The sequence below is a fragment of the Falco peregrinus genome, chromosome 3 (assembly GCF_023634155.1).
Source record: "Falco peregrinus isolate bFalPer1 chromosome 3, bFalPer1.pri, whole genome shotgun sequence".
Lineage (NCBI taxonomy): Eukaryota > Metazoa > Chordata > Aves > Falconiformes > Falconidae > Falco > Falco peregrinus.
The window spans coordinates 18,305,070-18,318,211 of NC_073723.1; the positions used below are offsets into that span (position 1 = coordinate 18,305,070).

Consider the following 13,142-nt stretch of genomic DNA (forward strand, 5'->3'; position numbering starts at 1 on the left):
ACACATACATCCTGAGTAATTCTAGTGTGAGACTAATCAGAAAGACCTCATCTCTCTTCTCACTTTCAGCCACATGAACCAGTCCTCCTTTGATTTATATGCCAGACTACTCTTCCCATTTGCAAAAGCTAACACCTTTATGGAAACTATGGAAGTTGCTTACATGGGAAACATCATTAGGAAGGCATTTAAAAATCTTTTGTGATCCAGAGCATAATCAGTGTACTGTCCTGCTTAATCTTTTTGCTGTGGCTTTCGTATTTCTTACCTCTCCTCCTTCATTACATATGATTCTTTACCACTTGCTTCTCTCCCCTTCTCTTCCTCCTCAACCAGTTCCCCCATTCCTGCTCTTTTTTTCTGAGCACTTGCTAACCTGCTTTTTGATTCTTTCTCTATAAGCAAGTGATATTTTCCCAGTGATCACAGTCTCTTAACTTTCTCCCATCCTTTTATATAATTGCAGCTCTAACAGACTCATGGCTGTTGACTTTCTTTTATTGGCATAAAGGTCCATTAACACACACACAAAAAAAAACCCCAAACTGAAGCAACAATAACAAAAAATACATAAACTCACCAGTCATTAATAGTAACTGCTATGTAGTGCACCATTTGGTAACTAACCTAATTGCGAACAATGCCTGAAAGGGTGACTGAGGCAGCAATACGAGCGATGGCAGGTTATCTGGCTAGTACATGTACGTCCTACACAGAAGGTTGTGCTGTATAATGCTCGTGATGAATGCCAGACTCTTGCTCCGTGTTCAGAGAGGGGTACAGGGATTGTTTGGGTTTTTTTATTAAAAAAAGAGGCTGATTGTATGCTGACAATTTTTCAGATGTATCTCTATCTTTATATGGCACATAGTGCATAATTTGAGCAAAAGCTCTTTCTAGACCAACAAGCATGAGACTAAATCTTGCTAACTGCATTTTCTTTCAGTAAGATCTTTCAGTATTTCAAAGAAAAAGCAACATAAATCACTCAATGCCTGGAAAGTGTAACTTACATCAAGACTCGCTAAAGCAACTCAACTTGCAAAGTTTAAGTAGGAGATGCTAAAGGTCACTTCCTCATGATCTACCACTACCATCCTGAAGATTTCTGAACATATTGGGCTCTTTGATTATCAGACAGAAACATAAGACCCAGTGTCTGAAAACTGGAATAAAGAAAACACAAGGTTGAACTTTTTATTCAGAGATGGGATAGATTCTCTGTCACTTCAGTTGACCTTTCACTGGACTGTGAGTTTCACTGTAAATTTTCTTTCCCTAAACAGTTTTAGAAGCACATTTTTTGAATCAGTGTAATATTTTCTCTCTTCACATAGTATTATATATTGACCCATTACTAAACATCAGACCACCCTCCTGTAGACGTGGCTGCAGGATCCACTCATAAATTTCATTTAAGTGCAAATCTTCACTTAGTGCCTTGTATATATTTTAGTAGTTTGAATCATTTCATACCACCTATAATAGTTCTTAGAGATGAGATATTTCTTATTTGTTAATTCACAAAAGATAAAGAAGATATCTTTGCTAGGCTGTTTTTTTCTGCTGCCTTTTATTTCCCCTGCACACATATTTCTCCTGACTACCTATCTCCTACCTTTTCCAGTCACTTACTGCCACTACGGACAACTCACATTATTTCTAAACTCTTGCAATGTAATTTCCACAAGCATAGAAGATGCAAGGAACAACAGAAGTTGAGTATCCGCACAGGAGTTTTGAGATCTTTAGATGTTCCTGACATCTCTTTTTATAGAAGGGAAACTGATGTCTAGTGAACTTCAACGACTTGCCCAAGGCCACATGGTGCAATGCCAGTTTGAAAGCACAGTTATTCCTAGCCTTAAGGCCTCAGCAAAATCAGACTTGGAGCATCTCAGTTCTTTTCTCTCTTTCATATAATGCTATTATGAGTTCCTTGTTCTTTTTGAGAGAAAATGGGAAAGAAAATGAGAAGGGAAGAAAAAAATCTATTAACATTATAATAAAAAATAGTCTAGATGTACAATTCCGACACCCAACCTCTGCCTGTACTCCAAAGGATGACATTTTTCATAGGTGTCAGTGTCAGTAATCATAAGGAACACAGAAGTCTTACATGTGATTCTGACCGATAAAGCAAATATTCCTACTTAAATTCTTGGAATTTAATCAGTGCATATTAAAATCTTCATTCTTCACTAGAGCGTCAGTGTGCTATATAATACTGGTGTAAATGGAAACATATAAAACCTGGATTTGGGTCAGATGCATTGTAAATTTTCTTCTTTAAATTATTTTTATCTGAAAGTACTAAAAACCTCTTAGAATTCATTCTATGTGCACTGACAGGAAGTTAATTGAGTATCAAAAAAAAAAAAGAGAAATAAAAACACAGTTGCAAGTTCTTGAATTCTTGAAGAGAAGAACAAAGAAGAGATAGAAAAAGACAGGAAAAAAAGAAAAAAATATATGAGTGCCCTGCATCTATTGGTAGGGGATCAGGATGAAGTTTTCAGAATGATAATGTCTGCATAAAGGCTTCTTTCATGTTTTGACCAAACACTGAGAACATGTCAGCACAATGCTTACTTTTAACCGAGATAAATCTTCCCCTAACAGAAAGAATTAAGAAAAGAAATACAATTGCTTTATATTCTTAATCTTTCTGAATGCTGCCAATTTTTTTTACTTTTGTGGGTTCCTCCTCCCTCCCTAGTTATTCAGGCACACAATTAGATCACTGAAAGCTAAATACTGATCTACTTAATTTGATAAAAATTAAAGCCTTCACAGTGGGTTCTTCAAAGCCCACACTACTTTCTATATATATTGTATGCCTCTACGTTTAAACAGGAGTTAGCAGTATTTTCTTATATTGCCAGATTTCTGTGGCAGAAATACGACGATAAGAAAATGACAGATTAATATACTACAGAGAATATTTTCATACAGTAAATTACTCAGATAAAATATTCCTCTCTGGCTTTTGTTCAAAGAGGTTGATTTATCTTTGTGCTAAAGAGCCCACACAAGACCTCTGCAGTACTTCATAGTATTTTGAAGCTGGAACAGACCATTAGGATCATCTATTCTGATCTCATGCATGGTAGAGGCCAAAGAACCTCACCCAGCAATTTCAAGCTTATAACTTACAGCTGTAAGCTCACTCATTCTCTCAAGGTTAACATCACTAGTGTGCAGAGGGTCTGCAAAAAGGTCTACATAGCATTTAAATCGCACTTATGATCTATTTTGAAGACTGCTGAGAATTTATGAGGTCTAGGGCACAGAGAAATTTATAGTGACTATGGGTACATGAGGTAACCCACCAGGTGACTGTAAGCCTCCCTAACTCATAATGACCTTTGGGGGAGAAAATTACCTGCTGCTTAGGAAAATACATAAGAAAACAGTATAAATATGCACACGTACCTATGTATGTCTTTGAAATTAAGACATCACATGAATACCACATACCGAAACCTGAGAAATAAAAATTGTGCAGTTTTCATCTGAGTACTCACAAGAGTTCTGACAAAAACCAAGACAGTCCGGAGTATGACCTTCTGTTCAGCTGCAAGCTGTCCGTACATTTCCATGAGAATGCACTAAAGACAGTTATTCAGCAAGCTAGCTTGAAATCAAGACTGGATTTCACTCTGAATGATACTCTCTAGTTCAACCACAACATACCAGCTTCACGCAAAAATAACTGTATGAAATGCAATGATCTGTATTATGCAGGAAGTCGAACTAGCAGATCATGCTGGTCCCAAACAGCCTTGAAAATCTGTGATCTGATAACACGCATTCTCTTTCTCCACTATTATTCTTATCCTCCATTTATACTTTAGTGTTACTAAATGCAAGAGTATGGTGAATCCGCACCAACACCTCTAAAGCTGTTCTAGGAGTGAGTTGCTGTAGTGCCCCGGCAGCGCGGGCACACACTGCAGGAAAGCCTGTGCTGCCAGCCCATGGGTTTCTCTTCCCTTCGAGAACTGCGACAGCTGAGAACAAAGACACTTCAATGCACTTAGCTTGCCGAGTACCCACAAGGGAAAAAAAAGCCAGCAGAACAAAAGCATGCTGCTTAATATAGCTCCCTTCCCCTTGCTGCACAAAATTCCAGCTAGGAAATAATAACCACCCCACATATTTGTTTCTTCCCACTTTGTGAGATTACAGACTATGGCCAGGGTGGGTTTTGGATAAATATAAAAGAACACAAATCCTTCATTACAAGTCATATTTTTTCCAGATTTTGAAACAAGGCACATTTCCAAATTCTCCTTTTCCAGACAGCTTCTTTGAAGAACAGCCTTCAGAACCAACCAGCGTATTCCAGCAATGGGGTCATCAGTGCTAACTCTAAATGTTACAAGTAATTTTTACACTGTAATTACTGAAGCACAGAGGTAGGACAAAAAATCAATCCAGCCCTCTTCTCAAAATTTGGGTGTTGACTGAAGAGCATAATGCACAAAATGTAGTTTTTTTGTCTTCAGAAAAGCATTCCACAAGAACTCAACTGGTCCTTTTTGTTTCAAAAAATAAAACTACTTGAAGAAGAAATACTTGAAGTGTGACACCATTTACTTACCTACCTACTTCAAAAAACCATACATATCCTCCTCACTGTTAGTTGAAAGGTTAAATACCTATAAAGTAATCCAATGTAATAGAGGACAAGCGTAAGTTCAGATAAAAAAAGAACATCTTTCCTAAAAGGATGAATTGTATGCAAGGGATTTGAAGGAAAGCAAAATCAGTACTTTTGAGAGAGAAAAATCTGAAACATTTTCTCTCACATACCCCAAAACATACATTTACTTTAAACAACAGGAAAAGAATCTTCCCAAGAAGAAAGATGTAATTTTGGTGCCTTCACTGAGTTTGTGCATGGCACCAATTAGTACCACAGACACTGGTGTAGCAACAAAGCAGACCAGTTAACAAACAGCTTCTAGCAGATAAATGCCTGGGGTTAGAAAGAAACTTCCTTTGTGACAGCTTGGTATCATCAGGGAATTCTTGCAGCTTCACAGGAAGCATCTGGTAGAGGCTAACACAGAAGGGTTACTGAACTTCACGGATCACTGGTCTCTCTTCATTTTCTAAAGTAACTTCTCTCATAGCTAGAAAATATTTTTGTACACCAAGTGTCAGTGAAAAGCCGTTTATCTCCAAGATGGACTTTGACATTCTACACATACTCTTCAACAAGAAAAAAGAAAAGTAATCCTGCAGCCCCTGCTTGGAATTTACTCTAACCTAAAGACTAGGTAAATTCTGAGGGACTAAGGCACACTCTTAGGGATTTTCAAATCCAGGTAAGATTGTTCCCTCGTGTCCATGAAGAAGTAATGGATTGCACAATTCTAATGCTATTCCTGCTATATAAAACTGTTCACTGTTTGCTTCCCACGAGCACCTTCACAGATTTGTGGGCTTGCAACGGGAAAACAAAGTCTTAATTCCTCATGCAGGGTCCCTACAACACAGATCACAGCTTTGTTCTTTATGAGGCCACTATGAGGTAGAGAGCGACCTAACAAAACCACAATTGGATTGTGGAGGAAGGTAGGACGTGCAAGAAAACATCTTGACACAGTTTATCTTCCCTGGACAAGAACAGGATAGCAAGTCAAACCTTAGTCCTGCTCATTTCCTCAGTCAGCAGACCTTCACGCTACCTCTTACTCAAGCAGGTTGTGAAGTGCCGTTCTAGCCTATATATTATCTCCTGTTCTCAGGTCAAATACCTTACATCTTGGTTAATTTTATGAAGCACAATAATTTCAAACACTATGGAAACTTTGAACAGAGCTTGGGAATTTTAGAAGCACAGATGTCAGCAGTTTTACCTCTGGATCCCAAAACAGTCACATCATGGTCATTTCATGCACAAGAACTTTGCCAACGTTAAGATTCATGTTACATTATGGTACTGCCATTTTGAATTTTCAATAAAAAGTAACAAGAAAAAAAACTTACAAAGGAAAAAAATTAACCAAACCATTTCATATTCAAACACAGCTAGAGAGTCCATCCCTATACTGGAGTTTGCACCATTCCAACTAGGAGAAGTTTTAGGTCAATGACAGAGAAACTTCCATGGAAAGGTCCCCTGCTCTCAGTGATGAACAGACTTCAGATGTTCAAGTCTGACTGTTGGTCATAGGTTGCTGTGATGCATTTAGAATGCCACTCCATGTAGGAATAGTGGATATTCCACAGAAACTCATGAACCAACTGTCTATTAAAAAGCTGCCAATAACTTCTTAAAACTAAGCTAACTGACATGTCTATACTCATTACGCTCCTTCCTATGTCAACAAGGGTCAGCAACATTTAGAGTGATTCCTGTTTAACACTACCTTAAGAGAGCAGTGAGGGAAATCAAAGTGATGTAGGTAATCTCAAAGAGCTAAATACACATTGAAAAAAAATCCTACCTTACTAACTACTGTTTAGCTAGCATTTAACAGGCATCACGACGCAAGTGGATCCCAAGCAATCTGGAGAACAGAAAACGGTCAGTAAAGGGAAGACACTGCACGTGTGAGATGCAGTGCAGCACACATGAAGGGAAGTGCAGACACAGCTCTGGGGCAAGGGGAACAGACAAATGGGATAAGCAGCCGGAATTGAGGTAAGCTCTGCTGGCAGAGAGAGCAGGTTATGCAATGGGAAACGAGCAGACAAGCAGGAAAAGCCAGAGCTGTAAAGGGCTAAGTAAACCTGGGGCACATGCCAAGGAATTGTATCACTAACATTCTGTAGGACCCATGGCCTGCCCTGTACCTACTGGTAAGCAAAAAAATCCTTCAAAGCGTGGAGAGATAGAGGAGGAACTCTCACACAGACCCTGATACTGCTATGGGAAGATCACTGCTATGTAATACAGATGACAAGCAGCCATGGCTAACAGCTGACCATGACATTTTTAGGGCTAGTTTTTCAAGAAAAAGAAAAGCAGCTCATTTTTCCCCCCTAAATAAGATTATAGAGTTCAGGTGCAGTAACTGCTTCCCACCCAGCTATTCTACATGCCAGGGCATCTACATTTCACAGTGGGAATGTGATGTGTGGTTTGAAAAAAGCCCCAGACATCCAGAAAGCATCTTGCTCTCTATTAGAAAACCTGTGCAGCTAATTAGACAATACCCTATCTCCTAATGCTTTAAAATTTTTTTCAGAAGTTTTATGCTAAGAAATTCTTATCATCTTGTCTGTAGTTAGCATACTTTCCAGCCCTTCCAATTATTTCCCATTTGTACTGGATATTCCCCCCAGTCCCACCTAGCTTTGGGTCTAGCCCAAACAAAAGCAATGACCCCTCTAAAAAGCAATCTGCTGGGCTGGAAGCCTGGAGATGACCATGAGTTAATTCTTCTTTCTGGTATCTACAGCTCTCCATACTTCACAGTCGCATGTTCTTGAAAAAGTTCTGCTGCTTTTTCCTGAGGAGTCAGATAAAACTGCCATTCTTAGCAAGCAGAGAGAAGTCACATCTGAAAACTCTGAGCAGAGCTGGGGGAAAGGATGCCTGTCTTGGATATGGCAAACCTATACTGGGCCAGCATATCATTATCAGCACATCAGTCAACACACATAGCAGGTTACACTAATTCCAAACCGGAATACCCTTCAAGTATTTCACATGGATGTCCAGCAGAACACTTTAAGAATACAGAACTACTTTAAGTAGTTTAAGTAAAAACAGCTCAGCAACTAAGGGAAGTTAAATTAGTAGTGCGAACAGCCGTTTCTTTAGTGTGCAGAGGTGGCAATATGGGGCTTAAAGTTCAATACGAAGAGCATCGCAACTGAGAGACATTGACAAACAAGTACTGACTTAGTGAATTCTTTTTTCAATCACACTACTAAAGCTTAAAAACAGATTGAGGCTAAATTCAGTAAGATGCAAATTATAGTAGAATTTAGACGATTTACTTGCTTTATAACTGATTGCAAACAGCGTCACCATCAAATTCACCTATCAATTAGGACTCAAATTCAGCAAAGGATAGAAGCATGTCCTTAAGCTTTAAAAAATACAGACCACTCTGAAAGTTGGTGGATGGCTCAAGAATTTCAATGTGTCATTTCCCTCAGTGTTGTGCTAGGCTGGGCCACAGAACATCCAAGACTGTTTTGAGCACAGGGAGGAATACTGAAACCAACTGTGCGCAGCCTGTTTTTCTGCTTACGTGTTTTTTATATAGTAACATTTTAAGATGTTTCTATACCACAGTAGTATTCTTGAAAGAACAAAAAAGTACGACCTCTAGACAATGTCAGTATCTAAAGATAATCAGCAGAAAAACTGAGCTGGACATAAAACTTACCTTTCTTTTTAACTCATTAAGTAAAATGAGCTTTTAAATTGGCCATTTCCCTTTGACATTCAGTGTGTTGAAACTAGTTTTTGCCATTAGATACTGATTCTTAATCCCTTACAGGATCTTTTAAAATTTTGGCTCTTTGCCAGCACATGCTCACAACACAACGCCATAAAGATGCTCAATGCTGTAAATCTGTAGATTGTCAATAGACAGGGAGGTCTTAAATGACAATTTAATTTCATGGACATCAACAAAGTTACCTGAAAAATAAAAGCTTTTCAGGATCAGATGCATTAAAATTATTCTTCACCTAAATTAACAGTTGTTAACAGAAACTGCCTTATTTTGCTAGAAATCATATCTGAGCATTGCCTGACCTGAGTATTTAACACTAGTAATTTATTTTCATAAATCTATACAGGACTAGAACAAAATGGACATAAATGTATTAGTAGACTAAGCAATAGAATCACTGTTGAAATTAAGACTCGGTTAAGTGCAATTTTTGCAATGAACCTTACAGTATCTCATCCTCACGGCACACTGTGAACAGTGGATTCCTTAGAGGAAAGAGACTTGGGAATCACTGTGGTTAGAGCTAACTTAAGATTTATCTCCAGAGTGCAGCAGCAGTGAACAAGATGCTAGAAGGCACAAAAGAAAGGGGAGGTAGTACAAAGCTGGCAACAGATTCTGAGTCTTTATATCATTAAAGGCCTCACAGACATTTCAGAATGTTATAATTCTACTGTGAAATATTTTCCTTTTGACTTCTTCATGTGAGGTCTGTTGTTATTTACAATTTCATATAAAAAAATCTATACCTCCATATTATCTCTCACTAGGATTCCCAAAATATCTCACAGCATTAAATAAAGCTTAAATGGACAGGAATAATTTTAAATTTACTGTTGAGGACTGCAAACAGATATCATGAGAACTGTATGCGTAAGTAGAGATGAATGGGAGTCTGCCTAGAAATATTGGGTATTAACTCTTTTCATTATTCATTTGAAATAGGGAAGCATTGTTTTTATTAGTATTATTATTTTGCAGAAAGTAGTAAAATGAACTCATTCAAGGTCATGGGGAATTAAATTAACTGGTACATTCTGTCCTACATTTCACAATGCAGGACCATGTGATGAGAAGCTATAAATCTTTAGATCTTCAAAGTCATCTGAATCGCAATTTATATTCCCAAAACTCATTCCCCCACTTTTCTAGATTTCTCTGAACACTATTTATTGCAGACCTACAATGTTTAATTATTTAATTGAACCCTTCTTTCCCTGTCAATTTCTCTAACAGTTGTTTATACTCCTCAGAATAGCTGTGTCCAGTGAGATTACTTTATCTTTCCAGAATAGAAAGTCAAAAGCTATAGGGAAAAATACCAAGTTAATGGGAAGTTCTGAGCACAATTAATGTGTAGGAGAAAAAAAAAAAACATCCCTCAAACCTGACAACAGTATTCAAACTAAAAGGCTCTGCCATTATTGCCAGAAAGCAATGGCCTCATGTAAGTTAACTATGAAAAACAAGTGTTCATTTTCCCGAATATAATGAATAGATGCACACAGGGCTCTTAAAACAGAATTTAACTACAGCAGTACAGCAATGAACAGTAGGCACAGTAATCAATGATAGAATCAGTATGTGCACTGGCTTGCAGCCATGCTGCCTTTACCCAGAAACAGATAAATTCTACTTAGGCAGGACTGAAGCAAGCCAGTAGGTAGATGGTAGCTTCCTAAAAGGAGTTAAGCTGTGGAGAGAAAGGATAGTCTCCATTCAATAGGCGGCATTCTCCATATGAAATTACAGTTGAAATATAAACCCAGTGTTTGACTTAGTCTGAAACTTTCAAGCATAATATCAAAATAAAGGCATGAAAGATCTATTGTTGTATTTATTCATGAGTAAGCAATTTAATCTGTTGTTCCTGCCATTGAACTCAAAAACCTCTATCCATCTTCTCTAATGAAGTTTTCTCAGTTGTTTCAGTCAGTTGGAAGAAATTTTATTTTTCTGTTTTGGATTATGAGCAGTTACCATACTTCTATATGGCAACTATTATTACTTAAAAGAGTTTCATTCCAGTGGTAGTGAAGTACGTAATCCCTGTAACTATTATTTACCTCCCAGAGAGTTGAGGGGCTTAGCCAGTGTTTGCAAAGCATCTGAGATACCTGAAGAAAAGTAACTATAGGTTATGAGGTTCCTATAGAGCATGGAATATCCTGAGCCAATACCTGCCCACAAGTCTGGCACGTCTTCCTATCGGCAGCCCTCTGGTTTCACAACCAGCCAAGTAATTTTATTCCCTCTTCCACATACCACTACCACCATCTGTTTACAAAGCTTAAATTCAAAATCATTCTGAGAGGATCTTATAGCTTCTATATAACCGGCGTAAGAGTTCTTTGTTCTCCGTATGGTGTACCTGGGGAGGACTTTAGGCTACTCAGGGATCATGGCCAGATCGACAGGTAAAGAGGCCAGTTTCCAGAACGTCAATGCTTTTTGTAACTGAAGTGGCAGCCCTGCTTGCTTCCTATCTTCTTCTGCCCCCTAGTGAGCTTTGATTTTCACTTCACCCGAACAATCCTGCGGCTGTTCCGTAACTGACGTGAATACAAAAAGCGCTGAAAACACCAAACCGTTTTCTTTTTACATCCTTTAGAAGCGTTCTTCATATCGTTCTCCACATCTGAAAGCGAAAAGCGTGTTCTAGCCCTAAAGGACTAATTATGCAGGCAGTGATTTTCACTGAACCAAGAAACACCCACACAATTGGCTTACCGTAACAACCCTTTACACGTGTCAAAAAAACCTTAAATGTATGAATTCGTATTTCTCTGCTTTACTAGAGCTCTGAAGTGATAAAAATCACACACAAGTTCTTTCACAAATCGCTGTTTAATTGTTAAAAAAAACCAAACAACCAAACACAAAAACCACACAACAAAAACACACTGGCATGCCTAAGAAAGTAGGGAAAAGTGATCCCAATAGATCTTTTGGTCTAACTTACTATCAGATATGTTTACAGGAAGTCCCTCCATGATACTGCATTAAATAGTACCCAGTCCAGCAACCACTGCTCTGTACTATTTGATAAACATGATTATCAGTAAATGTTTTCAGGATTGGGCTTGTGGAGAACAGCAATTAAGAGAAGAAACAGACATTGCTTACTGCCCTAACTTTGCCTGTGATTTCCGTTACTTATCTTCAGATGTAAACGTAACTTTTCTTGTGCACTTACTATGAAAATTTTTGGTACTACTTCCCAAAACCAGCACTGTCCAAAAAGAAAGCCCAAAGGAACAAACACCTTCACAGAAAGAGTGCTTGTAAAATAACAGCCACAATAGAATTCTTTCTTCTAGGAAGCCTGGCAATGAAACCTACCAGAAGCTGGACAGTTAAGTTTTGTAAAGGAAATTTAAACAAATTGCAAATGGGACAGGAACAAGAATGCAGAAACACATTATCTAACAGTGGCTCAAAATTAAATTGATATTTTGCTTCGGAACATGAAGGCAAAGTAGGACAGATGAGTAACAATTCTAGAAATAGAAATTGCCGCGTATGAATTGGAGGCAAGAGCTGAACAATCAAGTATGGCAGATCAGATAATGCTAATTCTAAAACACCAAAAGTATTTGTTTACCAGAAGTATGTCATGCCACAGAAACCCTGTATCTTTCCCAATGGCATTGTGTAAGGAACATTAGAACCTGAAGTGTAGTAGTCAGGGGGGTGAAAACAACACCCTGTAAAAGTGAGGAACTTCACTCATTTGTTTGTTCCATGTACAGATGTACATACCTCTGCAAGGAAAAATGTAGGAGCAAAGACGACAACTATTATAAGTAAAAAGGTAACACTGTAATATCAGATGCAAAAGGTATAAACTACAAATACAAGTCTGGAATACCTTTTCCATAGAGCAATGAGATGGACTATGTTAAAAGGCTGTCCTTGATAATTCTACGACTCTACAGGAAAGCTGCCCCTGCTAAACTAAAATGAGTGTTATGGTCTAGGAGCTCTTTCCCAGCCACATGACATAACTTGACTGTAACAACGACCATGGGTATCCCATGAAGAATACCCTCCTCCTCTCAGAACAGAATGCTAAATATGGTCCTTCGGTTACTGAAGGGAATGGACAAAAAAACTTCAAGGTTGCAATTAAAGATTAATGTGTCAGAAGCAGGTAAGCAAGTAGGATAACAACATTTACTAGGAGTTGCACAGACTCCCAGATGCAGACCTGCACAGTGGAGCTTAAGTTGCCTTTCACCTCTCCAAATGGGAATGCAGCAGGGGCTTCTACTGAAAGGTGAAATTAATCAAAGCTTTCAACTATTGTACAAATAACTAATTTCTGTGGATCATTCTGCAATCTTGGGACTGAAAGAATTCAGTACATTCAGTGTATTTCCATGTATTACTTATAGCAAAGTAGGAGAGATGATAAGTGCAAAAGCAGAGGAAACAGAACTGGTTATACCACTTTACCTCAAACAGAATCCCCAGTTGACCGTTCAGACAAGCTTTCCATTTCCTCTGCCCTGCTAGAAATGACATGTCAATTGTGTCTGATGGCAGTATGGAAAAAGGGTCAAAGGACAGAAAATCATCACAATAGGCAGAGAAAAGCATTAATCTTGATTGTACATAAGCCCTTGGCTTAGTTGAGTACAATATTTATAATGAACAGTAAAACTTGTTTCAGAGGATTCTCATTCTCCACTCATGAAAACTACCAGGGTT

At 38.2% G+C, this 13,142-nt stretch overlaps 1 protein-coding gene across 4 annotated transcripts in view; it reads right to left on the reverse strand.

Annotated features, from left to right (window-relative positions):
• The window catches only part of NSMCE2 (NSE2 (MMS21) homolog, SMC5-SMC6 complex SUMO ligase), a 136,079-nt gene that overhangs the window by 118,974 nt on the left and 3,963 nt on the right, over nucleotides 1-13,142 (reverse strand). For 3 of the 4 annotated variants that reach the window (XM_055798583.1, XM_055798584.1, XM_027792405.2), the window contains one exon: nucleotides 3,436-3,486. The exons of the other annotated variant lie outside the window; for it this stretch is intronic. In XM_055798583.1, coding sequence (XP_055654558.1) covers nucleotides 3,436-3,486 — 51 coding nt within the window. The remainder of the gene's footprint in view (nucleotides 1-3,435; nucleotides 3,487-13,142) is intronic. 4 annotated transcript variants of the gene reach the window in all.